The sequence below is a fragment of the Neltuma alba genome, unplaced genomic scaffold, assembly GCF_004799145.2.
Source record: "Neltuma alba isolate B1F8T4 unplaced genomic scaffold, ASM479914v2 tig00003564_pilon, whole genome shotgun sequence".
Taxonomy (NCBI): Eukaryota; Viridiplantae; Streptophyta; class Magnoliopsida; order Fabales; family Fabaceae; genus Neltuma; species Neltuma alba.
In genome coordinates, this window is record NW_021633336.1 from 72,961 (window position 1) to 93,709 (window position 20,749).

Consider the following 20,749-nt stretch of genomic DNA (forward strand, 5'->3'; position numbering starts at 1 on the left):
TAAGTAAAAGATGTAATAAATGAATTAAAAAAAATAAGAGAATATATAAGGGTAAAGTTGGAAAAACTCATTAAATGCTTGGACAAAAGTGAATATTATCTTATTAAAAAAACTAATCTCTTTAAGAAAGTTTAGCTTATATTTTGAACAAGAAGAAGTATACATTATACCTTATGTAAACAAAAGCAATACAATAATAAATGAAGAATAAAATTATACATCAATACAAAAAATTTCTCTGCCTTATAAATAGGATCAAAAAATATCTTCACTATCTGCCCTCTAAATAGGACCAGAGGAGTATTATTTAACCCCAACATAACTGTTAAACTTAAACACAGTTAAAATAAGCTTGGAAAAATAATTTTTTCCCCTTTCAAATAGTGTCAAATTTCTTGTATCCCCAAGCATAAGCAGCTACTGATTCATACATTTTATTCCTCCGTACGAGAAAAAGCGATAACCGAATGGTGCTTCCTTTTAAATGCATGAATGGCTGATTGAATCAATATATATGAACTCAAACTAAACGACGGTTCAACAAAAGTGTGTGGATATTGTTGGCCCAAAAATTAACTAAACATTTTAATGCAAACATATCTTTTCCACCTAATATGTTTATTTTGTAATTAACAAAAATAATTCAGATTACAATGCCTCTGGTATATCTTCACTGGAGCCGTCTCCGCATATTACTATACCCTTTCCTTCGGGTTTAATGACATTATCATTGCTCTCAAAGACTTGATGGCTGCTTTATCATTTGTCTCTCATATCCTCCATGTTTGCCGCTTAATCTATTGAAAGGTACAAGTGCATTAACGCATAGGAGAATCGCAATGAAGTATCAAAAAAAGAAATATAATTATTAAAAAATTCTAATAACAAACTGAACAACTTATAATGTCAACTTATATGGTAGGAAATGACAACTCCTAACTTGTTATCAAGCCTTTTTCATAGTTATTTTCTTTTCATAGGACCTCGTTATAATTCTCTTTTAATTCATTCATCATAGGCATAGTCAAATGTTTTTGGATGAGATAATTTTGACAAGGACGCAAGAGTCAGAGCTAAAACAAAACACAAAAAAGAAAAAGAAAAAAGACCTTTTTGAGTTGTGGTGTCATTTCACACTTTAATCAAGTTGCCACTGCGAAACTTCAACTTTTGTCCTTTTATAAGGATTCGTGAATCGGATATCCTCCATTCTACCATCTTCTTCCTTTACATGGATTCCCATCTCTTTCAAATGCCTCCACACATCTTCATATATACAAATCTCAACATGATTCCACCCACTAAGAAGCAGAGGGCCTATTTCATCAGTGATCTTAATATCCCAACTCATTAACATATAATGAGATGACATTGAACAATAGATTATCATAGTGTCCTTCATCATATCGCCTTCATTGAACAATGTTATCCTACCATTAACATTTACCTCAGCACTTAAAACATCAAGTACCATTTGTTTTCTAACAAAACAGAGACAGATCATTGGCGCTCTGCCGCGAAACCAGAAAGATATGGACTGTCCCCTGCTGCTATGGTGAATCCATTCAAAAATTGCTGATCCAGGCACGAAAAAAAGTGTGTCACTACCCTCTTGTAATTCCTGTCAAAGATCAAGAAAAAATGTTTAGGTGCATAAAAGAATCAGATTAAAATGGATTGGAATATCAGAATATGAAACGCAACCAAACCTGGCTCAGTGATGTTCTTCTCCATAAGCAATCTCGTGCCCATAATTCTTCTAATTTTGGGGGAATCCCATTTATTTCTCTCGGATGTTTGGAAGGATCAACATAACGCTTCTCCAAGAAACAACAGTCTTTAATGCACGCCGGGATGATTGAAAAACCATTAACAGAAAGGTTTAAGCATTTCACATTGGAGAACCAAGTAAGACATATAGGAAGGAATGCATCTGATATATCGCACCCAGGAAGCCTAATCACCTCCACATTAGGACACAACAGGAAGCTTGCTTCTTCTTGGCCTTCTCTACGATCTTCATTACATGTCCCTTCTAGTCTTTGTAACATAGCAAGGTTACTTGGTAGCAGAATAACTCTTCCACATCCTCTCATATTCAAATTTCGAAGCCCAGTTATGTTGCAAATTGAAAATGGCAATTCTAAGTCTCTATCACTCAAATCAAGATTTTCTATATATTGCATCTTTTCTAATATCTCTGGAAATTTCTCAAGATTTCTACAGCCTTCAAGTCCGAGGTGTAGAAGATTGGGCATCTTGATTGCACGAGGAAAAGCCCTGAGCTTTGTACAGTATCTAACATTAAAGATTTCAAGTTTCTCCAAAAATCCCATTGAATCAGGAATTTCAATTAAATTGTAACAACCTTCCAGGTTTAGTTCAACTAGGTTTGGGAAGCCGGATCCATCAGGAATCTGGCTTATAAATTGACATTTTCTAAGATTCAAAGTTGTCATATTCTCCCATTTCTGCAGGAAGAAAACCATAAAATAGTTAGTGGAATTTTTCATTAACACATAACTTGATTACCCGGATAAAAATAAGCATATAATGAACTTAGAAAGTAATATACTCACTATTTTAGGTTCCAAAGACCGTAAGCAACCTCCTCGCAAGTCAAGCACAGCGAGGTTTGAAGGATCAAAATTAGTTGGTAAACAAGATGCCAGGTATCCCCACCACTGCAACACGGTTAAACAATCTGGAAGATTCAGAGGACCATTTAAAAACCAGGCCTCCTTGAGAAAAAGTATTTTTAGATTTGTCATCCTTCTGAAAGCCACTCTGTCCCAATTTATTTTCATATTTCCACACTGATGCTCCTGAATTATAACAACAATTTTTTCTGTACCCTATTAATAGACAAAAATTTAAAGTCAATCACGAGTTAGAAGTTTCAGATACTATAAAGGAAAAAAAATTTTGTTCTAATAATTTTAATCGGCAAACATGCCACCAAAAATGATAAAATTTTGAATAAAACAATAACACTCTATGTGTCAAGGTACAAAAAGAAAAATTAAATCACCCATATCAGAGTCATTCACCGTATTTTTTTTGCAGAACATGAATAATATCTTCATGGGACCATAATCTACTTCGTTTTCCCGGCTCTCTCGGTGATTCATGACGAATGATTTCTCTTCCCATGGCTTGTATCAAGTCATGCATTTTAATACAACCATTTTCAATCTTTATGAGGCATTTGTCTTTCAACACTCCAATACAATATTTTGGATCGAAACCATGAGCAAGTTCCACCATATCTTTGACATGTTCCAACTCTTTCCCTTTAAAAAAACAAGCAATATCAAGGAAAGTTACCTGCTCTCCCTCTTGCAAGCTATTATAGCTTACTTGTAGTACTTGTTGAATTTCTTTGTTTGGAATTCTTTTATAGACATCTAATGCAGATTTCCAATCATTTATACACTTACCAAACAAGTGAGAACCTATTACTTCGAGAACTAGTGGAAGGCCTTGGGCATACTGTATTGCACAACTCACAACTTCCCTTTAACTTGGATGAACGTTACAACTTTTAAAGGCATTCCAGCTTAACAATTCAAGAGATTCTTCCTCATTGAATTCCCTCACGTCATATATTGTTTCAACACCATGCCTTTTAAGTAACTGTCTATCCCTTGTTGTAATAATAATCCTACTGCCAGAACCAAACCAATAACAATCACCAGCGAGTTTTTCCAATTGCTCTCGTTTATCAACATTATCAAGAATCAAAAGAACTTTCTTTTGAGTGAGTCTTCGTTTTATTACAGCAATTCCTTCATTAACATCCACCAGCTTGATATACAGCCCTATAATTTTTGAAAGCATTCTCTCTTGCATTTGTTCAAGGCCAAGTTTACTTGAATTTTCTTTGACATCATGGAGAAAGCATAAACCTTCAAAGTTATCAGCAACTGAGTTATATACAGCACGTGCAATTGTCGTTTTCCCAACTCCTCCAATTCCACATATTCCTATCATGTTGACTTCATTGTCCAACTCAACTCTTAGAAGAGAATTAATTTTTAACACTCGAGACTCCAGTCCAACTGGATAGTCTGCAATATGCAAAGGATTCCTGTTGATCTTACTAGAGATCTCTCTAACAATCCTTTGAATGAATTGATACTCATATCCATGCCTGACAAATTACAAAATTTATGTCATTACTAAATTTCAAATCAAATCAAACTAAATTCATTCATGAAGCAAGTAAAGTTAGCTTATTCCTATATACATTTAATATGATGCATCTAAACATCCAATACAAAGTAAAATAAGAGGTATAGGTTGTAACTTACCCAACAGTATGGTGAAAACCTGATATATTGGCTGCTTCATGTAATGCAACCTTCCATCTTTGCAACTTATCCACATTATCTTTTAACTTCCTCTCATGCATAGCCAGGGCTTCTCTATACTTCCCTTCTTGATGCCGCACGTGTGAAGGTTCCACATCATAAAAAATTGGCAAAACCAACCGGCTGTTTCCCTTAATAAATTGTAGAATTGTGACAAGTTCATTGAGGCAAAACGTGGAGGATGCATAGTCATTAGAGAATATAACGATGGCCATCCTAGACTGTTCAATTGCTTTGAAAAGTGCTGGTGTAATTTCATCCCCTTTTCTAAGCTCTTCATCATCCATGAAGGTGCGGATTCCATTTTCACAAAGAGCTAAATAAAGGTGACCTGTGAAACCATTACGGGTATCTTCACCTCTAAAATTGAGGAAGACATCGTATTTCCATTCATAGTTGAAGGAAGTGGAAGATATTGCTTGAACTGCCATGCTAATCCCTCTTGCAGTAGAGAATTGAATATCTAAAATATCACACTGAAAATGTTAAGTTCAACTGATGAAGGTGGACTGATCCTTTATTAGTAATAAGTTATGTAAGAAAGAAGAGAATATAATGGTGAATTGGCGCTCTTCCAGCTAGCCAATTATGAGCAAAAACACACAACATTCTCCTTTAAGACCCAAAACAAAGAAAAGAAAAGAAAACGACAAAGAAACAATGTAGAAAAGTTATACCCTGTCTGGACTAAGACTCGATTCAATGTTCTTATCGGCTTCAGACATACAAACCATAAAGCTGACGGTACAAAAAAAATGTACAATACTAACCCTAGAAAATTCATAGTTAGCTGAAATATTTTCCCATAGTTCAAAAGGAAAAAAAAAAAGAAAAAGAAAAAATTGCAAATAAAAACTCCCAATATATAAAATTGCGATTTGAGACCCTCAATTTGAAAAATAATAAATAAGACCAGGTCTTTTTTTGCAAATATGAAATCAAGTAAAGTGTCTAAAATACCCCTCAGCCAAATGATAAGTTGACTATGAAAAATTACAAGTTCACTTTAGCGAATGAAAACTTCAGTAGACCAAATCACAACTTGATTGAGGGTATACCAAATGAAGAGTTAACTATGAGAAATGACAAGTTCACTTTAACGAATAACAATTTCAGTAGACCAAATCACAATTTGGCTGAGAAGCATTTTAGATATTTCACTCACATTTCATATTTGCAAAAGTGAGACCTGGTCCTTATTTGCTATTTTTTCTAAACTTAGGGTCCCAAATCATAATTTTACATATTAGGAGGTCTTTTTTTTCCCCAAAAAAATTCTGTTGAGCATAAAAATCTGCACTCTACACTCAGTAAGAGACATTGAAATTAATGGATCGTTACGAAAATAAAAGTTCGTTGTACCTGCAACGTGAAAGCAACGTGAAGGGCAAACTCCAAGGCTGCAAAAGGTTCTGGTTGTAAAAACTAAAAATTAAACTAAATCTTCTGAACTTTACGTATAACTGGCTCGTGGGCTATAGCTATTGGTATGTGAGAAATTTCAGTAACGTCGCCATTAAAGAACTATAAAAGGATAATTGTTATAATTGAATAGATAATCCACATGCCTAGGTATTGGAATGGTTGGCCACAGCAGATTTGTGCTTTGAACTCTGCAACTCCTCACTCAAGTGTCAGGATGGACGTAGTACAAGAAAGAAACAAGAGAAGATAGAGAAAAATATATATTTAAAAATGTGCTTAGCATGAATCGGACAACCGGAAAACATCACCAACGAAGACTTAAATTGCTTAAATTAAGGTCGACGAAGAAACAGAGATATAGTAAAGACCCTAAGAAGAAGAGCAGTTCACAAGGAGGCGAGAGACAAGTGGAGAGTTCATGGCTGAAATGTAAAACCCCAACAAAATATAAGCATTATAGAAAGCAAAAATGGACGAACAATGAAGAATTGATGAACCATTAAGTGTGCGGAAAATTTAAAAAAAAAAATTAAAATATTTCTTAATATCAGAGTAAAGAACAATGAAGGATTGAACCAGGATGTGTGTGAAAAAAACTCAAGGAGGAATGTTTCACCAAGTTAGAAGAAATTTCAAAGCCAGTCTGCAGAACTTCTTTCCACAGCCATTGTCAATACCCACAATCAAGATTGAATATGGAAGCTAACAGGCCAACAGAAAACGTAATCCCCAAAACAGAGGACTGAAAACACACAAGTTAATGAGACTCACCTGCTCGTCCACGAACAACGAGAACGAAGGGCAGGAAATACAAGAGAAATACCACGACCAAGAAGAAACTTCGTGGATTTTTTGTGGACCTTCAGAAACTTGGTAGAGAAGTTATTACAAAATTGGAAAAATAGACAGTAAAATACGTTTAAAAATACTAAATAACAAATAAGAGTAGGGGAATTTTAAAATCATAATTTAGACCCCAGGTACTACTTTAGAATTTTCAAATCTTATAAAATGACAATACTGTTTTTACTCTCGATAACTATTTTCATATAGTTATTGACTACTTTAGTTTAGCTGTTGACTACTTTTGTTTTCAAAGTTCCGGTGACTATTTTTATATAGCTATTGACTACACAAGAGTAGTAAATAACTAAACAAAAAGTAGTCACTAAATCTCCAACAACACTTAATGCATTTTTTGATTTTTTAAAACAAAAGTAGTCAATAATAAAACTAGAATAGTTAATAGCTAAATAAAAGTAATCATCAAAATTTTAAAAATAAAAGTATTCAATAGCAATACTAGAGTAGTCAGTAATTTAACCAGAGTAGTCATTAGAGTTTAAAAACAAATATAGTTAATAGTTAAAAAAAGAGTAGTTAATATATAAGAAACAATAGTCACCGGAGCTTCGCAACCGGTCACCAGAGTTCCGATAACATGTCCCTGGAGCTCTAGTAGCTGGTCGTCGACAAGATTGCCAGCATCTGAGCTCTGGTGGCTGGAAGTGCTGAAGTGGCAATATTTAAAAAACATAAAAGACATTTGTGTAATTTTACGATATTTGAAATTTTCAAAAAAATACCCGAGGTCTGAATTAGAATTTTGAAATTCATATGCTCCCATTTATTATTTAATATTTTTTAGGGTATTTTAACATCTTTTTTCCAAATATTATTTGTACCAATGGCTTGGCCATATTTTCGAGTCAAATTCCTCCGCTCTAAAAAGGTAATAAAGGAAGTCCAAGTCAGGAGAAAAACAAAAAATAAAACAAAAGCAAAAAGCTAAAACAAGTCCCTATTCCCATATTCCCCTCTATTTTTATCTATTTTTCACAGAAAATTTTTTAAAAAAATGATATTTGGATTTCAAATTTTTAAATAAAAATTATTATAAAAATATGTTGTCATTTTTTTTATTATACTAATTTTCTTTACGAGCATAATAATCAATACTAATCTGAAATTTTAAAATTTAACAATCATTTTTTTAAAAAATTTTTTCCTTTTTCATATCAACCATAAAGAATTTACAAGAAATACTGAGGTGGCGATTCCCTATTGTAGATGATGATGTGTCGTGGACATGCTCCTATATTTTAGAATTCGGTTGAATTAAAAAGCATTTTTAAAAAGTATTTTCATGTAAATCAAGATAAAATTCTTCTCACATATATAAAATTACTTTTAAAATTATGGTTTAGTTCCACCAAAACATCTCCTAACATATTTTTCAATAATGAAATCTCATTCACTAATCTTGTACTGTCCTCAGATGGACTTTTGGTTTATCTCTTTCGACAATAGCGGTTGGGCTATTCCCATTCACAAGGTTTAAGTGATGAACAAATCCTTAATCCGTCATTCATGAATTTGTTTTCAACAGGGTCAACTTTTGCGGCATTTTTAATGGGTCAATAGATTTAAGGGTGATTACAATTTTAATAGTAAGTGTTTTTGGTCCTCCCTCTTTTGGATTATTAGTCTTCGTTTCACTTTTGGTAATCAATTGCTTCAAGTGTTAGCTTCTATCAAACAATTTGCTAAGGTCAACAATTCTGGAAATAAAAAACTAAAGAGGTTATCTTGAAGGACATCCTCTCCTTCGTCAATTGTTCTCCAATCTAGACATATTCGAGTTTGGGCATTAATAATACTACTTCCAAGAGAGTTTATTAAAAATTTAATTTACTTCTAAATATAAGAGCTAAATCTACTATATCTTTAATATTTATCTACTTTGCCCTTAAGTTATTCATATGATGATTACCCATATTAAAGAGTTAATATCAAGGCCAAGGAGTAATTCAATTACATATGATTAATAAGGGTTTCTTGGGGAGACAGCAACTATTTATTATAAATAATTAATTTAACTAATTTTCTTAACATTTACAAATTAGTTATTTAACTCTTATATTAATGATCAGAAGTAATAACTTTTAAAACACTGTCAGGTATTAAATATGGGCACTTTTCTGAACAAAAATTTAAACTTTAATTTGTAACGTTTTTAAGGAACCAGATGACAGGGTATGCTTTTAAGCATTCTTGAAAGGACATAATGAGTGTATATGGGATCAAACGAATATAATTAAGTATAACATACGCTAATATTTTCTTCTACTTCTACTTAATTCAATACAGAATTTGGATTGAAGAGCACTTTGGCGTCCCTCATCCCCACAAACAAACAAACAAAAAATATTATAGTTGATTTAGTGATTTTATGTCTCTCGAAATTAAATATCATGATTAAAATTTAAAAGCAAGGATAGATTCTCAGGCTTTCCCATTCCAATATAGTCGCAGTGAATAATATGGAAAATAAATGCAAGCTTTCTATTATATATTCTGCACACATTTAATTTATTACCCATAATCAATTTAATTAATTTTTTTAATATCCACGAATTAATTCTCTATCTCTTAAATCACTTCCAGTTCTTAATATAAGAGCTAAATAATTAATTTGTAAATATTAAGAAAGTTAGTTAAATTAGTTATTTATAATAAATGGGTGTTGTTTTTTTTTTCAAAACATACTTATTAATTATGTACATTGGAATGTAAACACTTTAACTTGTATAATCACCACGAGGACTACTTTGATGACAAATAAACAAATATAAGAGACAAAATAAATAGAGTTGTTATATTGAGGACCAAATTGAATCTCTAACTTATTCTTATATTTAGGACTGAAGGTACTATTAAGTACCAGGTGTAGTAGAAGTGTTTCCGTCAATGATATGGTGAGAGGGCCATACAAAAACGCGCGCTATCAAAAAGAGCGAGTATAGTTTCTCCTGTCACATGCAATGGTTCTTCAGATTTTTCAGGCAGTATTATCCATGAATTTAAGCTTAATTAGCTTATTTGAGAGAGAATTTAATAAATTTCCCCTTGTGTGGCAAAAGCATTTGGGTTCCTTATGCTTGAAGTTATAGTCGTAATCTTTCTGCACTGTTCAGGCATGTAGAGGCCAATATGCAAAATAACTTTCCAAATTAAATTTCAATACTTATGATTATTTTTTAACTCACTATCTCTTGAAAGTCGTTTTTATAAACTCCTCAGTAATTTCTTATGTTCAGCTTAATCTACATTTTGTGGTCTCCAGTTATAAATCCTATGAAATTTTTTCATGTGAATCTTTTGATTTTATTCAGGGTTTATTTGAAATAGCTTATAAGTAACTTTTTTTTATCGTGATTTACAAAATATGCGGTAAATATATAATAGAAGTTTTGTCTTGATTTTCATAATCTTAGGTGAATATATATGATGAGAGATATGAAGAATTATACAACGCTGCAAAATCTGCTCATAATGCTAGGAGGATGCATCCTGAGCATGTTGGACCTGACTTCTTTCCTTCGCCCTTCTCTTCCTTTATGATTTCTTCTACCCTCTTTTTCTCTTTACGGCCATTAGACTAAAATTTTAAAGGTCCAAATTTAACATTTTTATAAAAACATTATTATAATTTTACTTACAAATATATGAATAAATTTAAATTGTTAATATTTGATCTAAACAGTTCACAACTATAGTAAAAATGGGAAGAAAATGTACTCCAAAATAATAATAATCATAGGTGGTTGTGAAATTTTCAAATCAAATTTTAACGATATAAATTTATTCATATATTTTTAAGTCAAATTGTAATAATATCAATGAAACATAAAATAGTGTTCCACCCAAGCCGATCAATAGTATGCGGCTTCAATAAGGCTTATCACCTAATTCCCTGTTCATAAGCCGTTCAAGTGCTGTATTCGCCGTTCAATTTATGGGCTGCGTGCAAGCCATTATTGAATGATGTTTATGAGGTCTCTGCAAGCAGTCATGTGGTATTTGGAATTCAAATTCAAATCGTCTATATCCCGCGTTTTGTTAGCCAAAGATGGATATAAAATGGTTAGTACAGCGAAGCAGGGATATCATATTTCTTTCGGCCTCTGTTTCTTTTTTATCATCTTCTATATTGTTTTTATTGTTTCCTCTTGCATTTGGATTACGATAAATCATTTCTGTCTTTTGGGGAGATCCGATCAGCCTTGCAGATCTAACGTGTGCAAGAAGTGAGGCTTACATACTGGTAAAGCTTCACTGCAATTTTTTCATGGAGAAGAGGCTATTTGGGCGTGGTTAGACGGAAGCTTTGAACATGTTGGCCTCTGTCGATCATTTGCTATTTCATGAAGTGATTTATGTTCTTATGATTGTATGTATTTGTTTTTTTCGTCCTTCACAAATTTTGTTTACTTACCTGGTTTGATTCTTCTATTTTATATGCACCCCAATGAACAGGGTATTTGGATGCCGCCAACCATGGGAGACGATGAAGTCTTGGAACGTCTGGTTGGAAAGTTTAGATAGCGTCGACCTTACAGGATCACAAAGTTCTTTGTCAACATGAATGGACGACAGGTTAGCTCTACATACCTTGATAGCTTTGGGGAGGAGACGAGAGTCATAGATGCTTGGGACGTAATGAAAAGCACAGTCATTCATCAAGAATTGATTTAAACTTCCAGTTTTATTTCAAACTGTTTTTCAGATGTGTCTGGATTTTTGAATGAATTTTGTGGACCATGTGTTACTGAAGTAAATGGTGGATATTGCAGTGAGGTTACATTGGCTGATCGACATAGGCAATCTGAGGGAGAAGGGTTACATTGCATGATAATGAAAACCCACGAAACAATTTCCACTGTAACAACAAAGAACTGAAATTCGCAGAAACCCAGGAAAAGAAAAAAAATAGAAACGCAAGTTCGAAGGCCAATGACCGCACTAATTAGTCGATCCCTGATTCATCAAGGAAGCATTTAGAAATGGTTTCTGGCATTACCCCATATATAATCATAAAAAGAAAGAAGACCCATAATAGAAGATAAGTTTATCTCTTATCGAAAGCAAAAAACTTCAAGTCTTTAATCTGAAACAGAAACAAAACGAAATAATTTCAGGCAACAAGAGATAAAAGAATGAAGGAACAAGAAACTTTAATCAGTGGGGAGAATGAGAATCAGATGGAGAAAGAGAAGAAGTACGAAGAAGGTTCCCTTTCTATCGGACTCAAGTCAGCTCGCATCTCAACCAACACTTCTTACCCATCTTTGCCGGCCTCATTGCTTCCCCTTCTTAATTTTTCTTTCTTTCCCTTTCTTTTCTTTTTCTTTCACCCACTCTTCCGTCACCTTATTATTAGTTATTGATATTATTGATTACTGATTATTAATAAATATTTTTTTAAAGGCCAAATACCAATAATTAATATATATTTAAAAAAAGCTAAATCAAACACCAATATTTAATATATATATATATATATGTTTAAAAAAAAGTAACTTTGTTACTAAAATATCGTTTATTAATCTCTTATTGATAATGAAGTGTTAATATGAAAGACTAAGTGAACAATCAGAATCTGATTCTTACAAACTGAATAGAAAATTAACAAAATGAATAATCTATAATTGAACTGTGGTTAAACTATCTAGGAAACATGAACATGAACCAAAAACAAAGTTAAATAAAACCCAAGATATGATATTTTAATGAACAAAATATCTGATTAACATATCATTTAATTATTACACTCTTTATTTAGTTCAATATATTCAAATCTTAATTAACATATTATTCAAATTCAAAATTAATTATTAATTTTTTCATTTGAGTCTTGAATAAGAATCTTATTTAATTCAATATATTGAAATCCAAATCAAAATATTATCCAAATCTCATTAATTAAATTTATTTTGATGTCATAATATCATATCATTTTTAAATGAATCAGATATTACAAATTTTTAAAAGTATACTTAATCATTGATTAATAGTCAAAAACATTAATGACGTGAAAAATTCTGATATTTGTGTTAAAATGGTCAAAAAAGCGACGTCGGTTTGGACCAAGTATTCTTTCTTTGGCTGTTGTGAGTTAACTTCTCACTCTCCTGGCAATTTCTCTTCAACCGTATTTGAAACCAATTAGATCTCTTCGATACACCGAACAAAATAGAAGTTCAACTAAAAATTCCATAAAAAAAATTGCTCAATATATATAATAAAGTTATATAAAAAAATTGAAATTGTCAAGAGCTTGCAATGAAGGAACATTCAGACGAGATATAAATAAACTATTTTCATTAAAGTACTAGAAAAGACACAACTTAATTTATACTTATCACACACAAGGACACATTAAAATATTAAACAGACACTCCAGATAAATTAGGAATATTCTAGAACTAAAATAAGACCCTATATTTTTATAAATAATAATAATAAATAGTTAACTGATACTTAATTGGAGCTAATATTTACTATTTGTTCCTAATAGATAAGTTAATCTATATTTCCTACGAAACCTAAATCTTCACCCAACTCTTGAGCCGAAGGTAAGCTGACGGCCGACCCCATCTCCTCATCTTCGATCTTAGCCCATGCCATCTTCTCCTTGCCTATCTGTTTCAATCTGAGGTTAGACCAATCTATTTGGTCTTCGATCTTAGTTGTTGGGTTCTTCTGCTTCGGTGTGTCGGCTAAGATGAGGGCAGACCAATAAATTTGTTCTTCAATATCCGTCGCCGGTGTCTTTGCCTCTGGTATGTCTGGTAGGTTGAGCATAGAGCAGTACAATTCTTCTTTCAGTTCGGCTGATGGTGTCATCTTCTCTGATCTGTCTTCTGTTCTGCTTCTGGTTTCAGTCAAGGCAAGAAAGTATCGAGCGAGGTTGTTGCTTCGTACTGGGAAGATCTTCATGTACGAGGTTGTTAACATGTTGTCTATCAACAATGAATGATTCATACAATCTGGGACTTGAATAGAAAGTGAATTCTTATACATGCGTACTGTGTGCAAGAAGAAGCTTATGTTATCCAGATTGTAGCATTCTGAGAGATCCCATTCTATGTCGTGGAAGCCCTTATTCCTAAGAATCCCATAGATGCATCTGAATGCTATATATCGTTGGCCGAACCACTCAGCGCTGCCAACTTCTGTCATTCCTGCTTCTATAATCTTTCTGGTAAGGCTGAGATTTGCCATATTGACTCTTGCTGCTATTTCCAGAGGTCCGCAAATGATTCGAACGAACCTAATTCCACACTTCCTCCAGTTCTCAAGTATACTGTATAATAAGTCCTCTTGAAATGCTGTGAAGAGGGCCATGATCACAGATCGATGACACTAGCGATCACTATTTTTTTTTTGCAAACTAAGCATATCAGAAAGAGGAATGAATAAGTCCTATATAAAGAGATTCGAACATCAAATGTAGTGGGTTATGTATATTGTGGTGTGGCCCGAGAAACTGAGATGTATTTTCTATTTAGTTGATTGGTTTATTACTTTATTGATCTTTTGTTTCATATCTTTTTATTTGTTTATGTTGCACTCAATATCTTTTTGGTGGGCTAAAATATGTCATCATATTTGGCAACAGTATTCTGACTATGCCACTAACTATTCTCCTTCTATGTTTATAGTACTTTCTACATTACAAATCATGCCCATACTTTCTCAGTGATTGTACTATCTGTATCCTTACTGACTATGTATGGTATTGCTTGACTTTCATCTCAAGAAGGTTTTTGTGTATGGTATTGCTTAACTTTCGTCTGAAGGAGGTTTTTATCATGTATATTTATTTAGTTGTGTATATGCTTCTCACAGATTTAATCTTTTTCTCACAGACTAAATTTTATACCAAACAATTACAAGATCTTCTGCGAAAGATCTTGACTGAAAAGCAATGGATTGCTTTTGATTGAACTATCTAGATGACTGATGCGAATGTACTTGACAGGTATGTTTATGTTATCTACATTTAGATTTGATAATATATATGATCTTAAAATTATCATTTTAGTTTAAATTAACATTATATTTCATATAAATCATTATCATTTTAGTTTAAATGAACATTATGTTTCATATATATGATCTTATGTTTTATTATCTGACATAAATCATTAGTTACTCTTTGTGCTTAGTCTTCAATTCAACAAACTGCTTTAAAGTTGTTTCATTGTATTTATTTAGCTACTCTTTGTGCTTAGTTGTCCTTTACTTTCATATTTGTATCTATTCAGTTCTCAAACTACGCATGCCAACCTATAATAATATCTTTATGGGTTACTTATTTACCATATCAATTGAGTTGACATGCTGCTCATTCCAAGATGAAAGTAGTATTTCAGCTACTGTCAGTGGGAGGTGAGTCTCTGTTCTTTCTGAACCATTTAAAGTTGCATATCTCAACACATCGTCGGTATGGCCTTTTGCTTGTAAAAAAATCTTCTCTCATAGATCTTCACTGATAACCATTTCTGCCTGCTCATTTTTCTGTACAGAGTACGATTGATTTTCTTGGACTGTATAATCCTTGATTAGTCTGCTTCTCATACTCTTCTTTCTTTTTTCTATATAAAAAAAAAAGAAAAAGTAAAGTTGAAGTAAAATGTAGAGGATGTAAATGTAGAATCAATTCAGTGGGGGAAAAGGTCGTGAGATACTAAGCTTTTTAAACAATCAAACATATGAAGAACAGCTAAGAAAACCATCATTATAGCTGATAGATGTCAGATTTTCGCAATTTGTGAGACAAGTCTCGAATAGTTTTGTGAACTTTTGTAAACATCCTGAGTTAAAATGTAGTGAGTTGAGAATATTGTTGGATGATTTCAGATTGGACTTTGAAGGGATTGTACTGTTTTTAAAAAAAAATAATTTTGACAATAGCAAATATAGATAAAAAAAACTGCACCCAATAGAGCATAAATTGACAGAGGAAACAGAGCAAGACAGGGGACCTTGGTATGACGAGGCAAATCATGAAATATTAAATTCTCTCTCAGTTTTATTTTCACAGGGAAGAGATAAGCTTTGAGCCTCAAAGGTAAAAAAGTTGAACATCATTATTATTATTGTCCGCTACATCATACAAATGTAATACAAAGTTTGAGGCCTTTCTCTTTTTGAGCTACGGATTATATTGTTATTGGACCACACCTCCAAACTGACTATTTGCATTATTCAGCTGTATCATTTATCTCCATCGTACAAACTGCAAAACGATTTCATATAACACATGTATTGAATGACATCCTGCTGAAAAGGAGATGAATGTAGTATTTTAACATGATGTAAGTAGGGACTGTGTCTATTATTTCTGAATCATCATTTCAACCTGTTCATCTAAAGATATCTTTCGTACAGTTTCTTGCTTCTAACAATATCTTGCTTGACATCTAGGTAAGTATAACCTCCTTCTCTACCTATGAATAGCAGTAGAAGTTATTCTGAAACATTTTTTACCATTGAAGTACTTGCATTTTTTTATTTTTAGTATCATCTTCCCGCTCATATTATCCCGCCAAAAAACATGTATTCTTCATTGAATTTTAGTGGTTTGTTTTCCCGCTTCATTTTTACAATGCTATGCTTGTGTATAAATATAACTTACTTCCTTTATGCATGCTCACCATTGAAACACTTTGAATTTCTATTTTAAGAGTCTTTCAATCTTCAACCTTTTATTTTCATCACACTTTCTCAGTTTTATTGAAGATGCCACGTATATCACTCCTAAGACATTTGAATGATGGAACCGATAGGTGGCACATAGTTGCAAGAGTTTTCAGGAAATGGAATGTCTTCCATAAGGGATCATCTGCTGATATCTTCTGCGTGACAATGGTTTTATTAGACAAAGAGGTCTCTTTATCTTTACAAATATTAACAAATTGCATATGTCACTTGTGGTTTTTTTTTACTAATGCTTTAGTTTAATGGAAATCATTATTTTGTTTACAGGGGGATAAAATACAAGCAAGTGTTCTAACCAAAAGTTTACATGACAAGTTTCGCCACAGTATCATTGAAGGAGAGACTTATTTCTTTGCTAATTTTGAGGTCTCTGCTAATGTTAGCCAATATAGAGCTACCACTCATCCTTTCAAGATCACTATAACTCCACGAACACATGTTGCTGAGAAAATAGCCATTGTGCCATCTTATTCCTACTCTTTCTTTCCACTTGCTGAGATAGAGAAACTCAATGAGAAGTATAATATTGAATACTTGATAGGTATTTGACATCATTTTCATTCATTTTAATAATAGTATTATCATTTATGTTGTTACTGAATTATTGACACTTCATGTGTTGCTCTATTTTCCAGACGTTTTAGCATTTGTCAAATCAATTGGCACTCTTGAAGAATATCGACGGGACAATGAAACCAAGAATAAATTGAGGATGGTGCTGAGTGACATTGAGTACAGAACCTTTCAGTAACTTTTGTTTCGTTTTTTTTTCCTTTACTGTGCAATGACTTATGTAGATACTAATGATGATAATTGATAATTCATGTTCATGCATTTCAGCGGAATCAATGTAGAATGTATATTATTTGATGAATGTGCCAGCGATGCTTTCATGTCTCAGCTCCAGAATACACAGACACCTGTTGTGGTGTTGTTAAACCTGGCTAGGGTTGGTTTTTCAGAAGATGGTAAGATATATCATAATCTTTAATGACCTTATATATAGAATACTTTTTGTTCTCAAGATTTATTGGCTGTGACTAATTATTATTTCTTCCATTACCTATCTAAATATAGGAAGAGCACAGGTTTGCAATTCTTTTAATGCCACAAGGGTGTTTTTCAACCCACCCATCAAGGAAGTGCAACTAATGATTGATAGGTTTGCAAAACTAACAAATAAACTCAATCAATTCAATCAAATTGCTCAATTAATCACTTAATTGATTATATAAATTAATTTGTTGGTGCTTATTATATTATAGTTCAAAAGACAATGGCTCTCCAAGTTTGTCCTTCCTTAGCCAGCCCGTACTAACTCCACTGAGTCAACAGTCACGTACTAGCATCAATTGCAACCAAAGCCCGATTGCTATATCAAACATAAAAGATCAACCCATGGTTAGTAAGGTTTATGATAGTTATACTATCTAAATCTAATTTATAATTTATAAATTCAATATTGTATAAGTTATTTTAATCAGTATAACTTTGTACATTTGTATGTCAGGGAGAAACTTTTGTCATTAGGTGCATTATTCAAAAGTTAGAGACCAGATATGGTTGGATCTATCAAGGTTGCTCCAAGTGTGGTACAAAGCTTCGTTTAGAGAATGAGAGTTGGATATGCCCATCATGTCAGAAGAAACCAGAGTTTATTGACCACAAGTATATTTTGCACTGGTTAAAAATGGTAGTTTATGCATTCTTAGATATTTCAGTATATAAACTACCTTATGTATTACTTTGTTTATGTTTTTAGGATGAAGCTTCATTACACTGTGAAAGATGAGACAGGAATTGCTTCAATAATATTCTGGGATAAACTTGCGGTTGAGTTAATTAAAAATTCAGCCGCTGAGTTGAAGGTTATTCTAGATGAGGTATAACAATCCTTATAATTTGATATATGATATGTTTACTAATTTGTTGGTATACTGAAATATAAAATAATGTTGATTGATTTAGCCTCATTAAATTGAAACCTTATATCTGATTGAAGGATTTGTGATGGATTAGGATCCTGAGGAAGTTGATTTCCCCAAAAATCTGGACAATCCTGTTGGGAAGAGTATGTTGTTGACTCTTAAACTGAATGACTACAATAAACGACATCCAAGTTCCAGTATTAGTGTGATGCAATATCATTTATGTGAAGATTTAATGGATCAATTTACTGAGGCATCCATTGAGGTATTTGTTTAATTTGATTAAATCATTTTTTACATATTGTAAGATATATTCACCATTTAAATGCACTATTCTGTGAGCAGATTGAGGAAATTAAGGACCCTTCAAATTCTGATTTATATGTTTAAATACCATCAATTGTTCTGATATTTATAAATGATGTTGATCATGCTTTATTCAGTATTCACAACCTGCTGTGGAACAAAGTCAGGAACATATGAATGTTACTCAAGGAGTTCCTCTAATTGCGGAAAAAGATTTAGTTTCACAATGTGTTGCTGAAGAGGATGTCACACTTTCAAATATGGTCAACCGTGTTAAAGCTCCTCCAGTTAAAGGGAGAAAAAGAAGCGTCGTGAGGAAGAATGTTGAGGATGCTATTGCTGAGGGTACTAACACTGGATCAAGCTCAAGTAATGAACAGAAGCATGTGAAAACTATCAAGTTGGAGAAGTAGTGTAACAGATAATGGGTGTCTTGTCCAATATTATATGTGTTAAGTGTATTACTTATCCTTTGCAGTTCTTAAAAGTTGTTCGTGTGGCTGTTCTGTCTGTTGTCGGTTGGAAGTTTGTATTTCCTTTTAGTTAGTTCTGTGATGAAGTTGTGTTTGTATCATTTATGTTGTTTACCTTAGTATGTGTCATTATGAACCTTTGTAAGTTTTTATTTAATCAAAGTAGTTTACGTTTGTGTTGTATTTTCATGGTTTAGTTGCTCTCATCTCAAGTTAATGATTCTATTTCGTATCTTTATGAATTATTTGAATCTAGGACGATATATTGGAAATGATTGACTTCATCATATAGGTTATTGTGGGAACAATATTAGTATAAAATACAATTTATACGGGGATTCACTTTAACTTTACTGTTTTCCCATAAAAATTCAGACTAATAGGCTAATTACATTTTTATATTTTAATTTTAGCTTAAAACAATTATTGGGTGGCAAAAAATGATGTTTTATTTTTCTACTTGAAATTTTAAACATTCACTTTATCTTATTTGAATATCCAGATTATAAAAAGTTTGAAGTTATATTGATGACACACACACACATATAAATGTATATTTCAGATCTTGAGGACACATCCTCTTAAACATCAGGATTATATTTAAGGATACGTTATACAGAATCCATTGACAACAAATGTTGAAATGAATTATGCAATTTCTTTTGCTGCGGAACAAAACTCATATCTTATGAGCTATTTGAAAATAAATACACAAACTTCATATAAAGCTTAAAAACTTATGAAACATATTTTTTGGTATTGTAATAGGATTAAATATTTATTTGTTACTCCTCCGATCTTTAATATAAAACCTATTTAACTAATGTGATTATATTAAGAAAGTTAGATAAATTAGTTAATTATAAAAAATATGACACGTTTATCCTAAAATACCATTATCATCTTCTTTAAACATAATCCTGCCTCGCTCTTGTATTTGATTATAGTTCAGAGAGTACTCATAGGGATAATTTACAGAAAATATAAATAAATATAATAAATATGTGTTATATTTAAGACCAAAATTAGTATCTCTAATGAATAATAAAAATGAAATAAAAGTTAGATCTTCGTTTTGCTATCAAAGTATCTTTATTCGGTCTGCACAAGCATATAGTATATATAATAATTAGAATTGTTCTATAACATAATATAATGCTGCAACATTTATTCCACACGGCACGGATACAGCGTCGAAGTGAATACCATGAGTTTTCCACAGTCACTTGCCATCAATTTGCCACAGTTACTTCCCATCAATTTCCCACATTTGCTATCAATTTCGTACAGTGTTAGTGTGCTGTTCACTTAGTAATATGTATATGAAAAATTAATATTTAATAAAAGCAATGGCATGGATAGACAGTGAAGTAGCCAATGAGATTGAAGGAGTCGGATTGAAATAAAACTATCCAATGGTTATAAACTAATGTCAAGAAAGTTGTTACTATTCATCAAGATCAAACATCGTCTTTATATATATATATATATACATATATATAAGGACATACACATACCTGTTTCTATTGCATTAAAAACAAAGTTGTTTGCCTCTCATTTTAGATGCTACTATTGCTCGAATATTAGAATAGCTTGTATGTTCTAAACCCATGTCTTCCAGTAATATATTTGAGCGCAAGCTCCATTTGAAATCTACCCACAGATATAGCGATAA

The 20,749-nt window shown here is 32.3% G+C and overlaps 2 protein-coding genes and 1 pseudogene across 2 annotated transcripts; 1 reads left to right on the plus strand and 2 right to left on the minus strand.

Moving 5' to 3' along the window:
• Positions 1 to 1,138: 1,138 nt before the first annotated feature.
• Positions 1,139 to 2,807, minus strand: LOC114741917 (disease resistance protein TAO1-like). Its single transcript, XM_028930168.1, has 3 exons — positions 2,580 to 2,807; positions 1,710 to 2,471; positions 1,139 to 1,621 (listed from the first exon to the last, which is right to left on the minus strand). Exons 1-3 carry the CDS (start codon positions 2,805 to 2,807, stop codon positions 1,139 to 1,141), a joined length of 1,473 nt encoding a protein of 490 aa, XP_028786001.1.
• A 235-nt stretch (positions 2,808 to 3,042) lies between these two features.
• On the minus strand, positions 3,043 to 5,097 carry LOC114741918 (TMV resistance protein N-like; annotated as a pseudogene).
• Positions 5,098 to 16,388: 11,291 nt separating this feature from the next.
• On the plus strand, positions 16,389 to 19,014 carry LOC114741919 (uncharacterized). The gene is made up of 10 exons (XM_028930169.1): positions 16,389 to 16,535; positions 16,635 to 16,908; positions 17,003 to 17,114; positions 17,208 to 17,335; positions 17,445 to 17,529; positions 17,633 to 17,768; positions 17,878 to 18,035; positions 18,130 to 18,250; positions 18,387 to 18,560; positions 18,739 to 19,014. The coding sequence occupies exons 1-10, from the start codon at positions 16,389 to 16,391 to the stop codon at positions 19,012 to 19,014; spliced, it is 1,611 nt and encodes a 536-aa protein (XP_028786002.1).
• Positions 19,015 to 20,749: the final 1,735 nt, after the last annotated feature.

Excerpts from the sequence above, each read along its gene's own strand:
- LOC114741919 (XM_028930169.1), top strand. The coding sequence starts at position 16,389 with ATGCCACGTATATCACTCCTAAGACATTTGAATGATGGAACCGATAGG. Across the intron at positions 16,909-17,002 it reads TAATATTGAATACTTGATAG|ACGTTTTAGCATTTGTCAAA; the intron begins GTATTTGACATC and ends TCTATTTTCCAG. Across the intron at positions 17,769-17,877 it reads ACATAAAAGATCAACCCATG|GGAGAAACTTTTGTCATTAG; the intron begins GTTAGTAAGGTT and ends TTTGTATGTCAG.
- LOC114741917 (XM_028930168.1), bottom strand. The coding sequence starts at position 2,807 with ATGAAAATAAATTGGGACAGAGTGGCTTTCAGAAGGATGACAAATCTA. Across the intron at positions 2,472-2,579 it reads GGTCTTTGGAACCTAAAATA|AAATGGGAGAATATGACAAC; the intron begins GTGAGTATATTA and ends TTCTTCCTGCAG. Across the intron at positions 1,622-1,709 it reads GAAGAACATCACTGAGCCAG|GAATTACAAGAGGGTAGTGA; the intron begins GTTTGGTTGCGT and ends GATCTTTGACAG.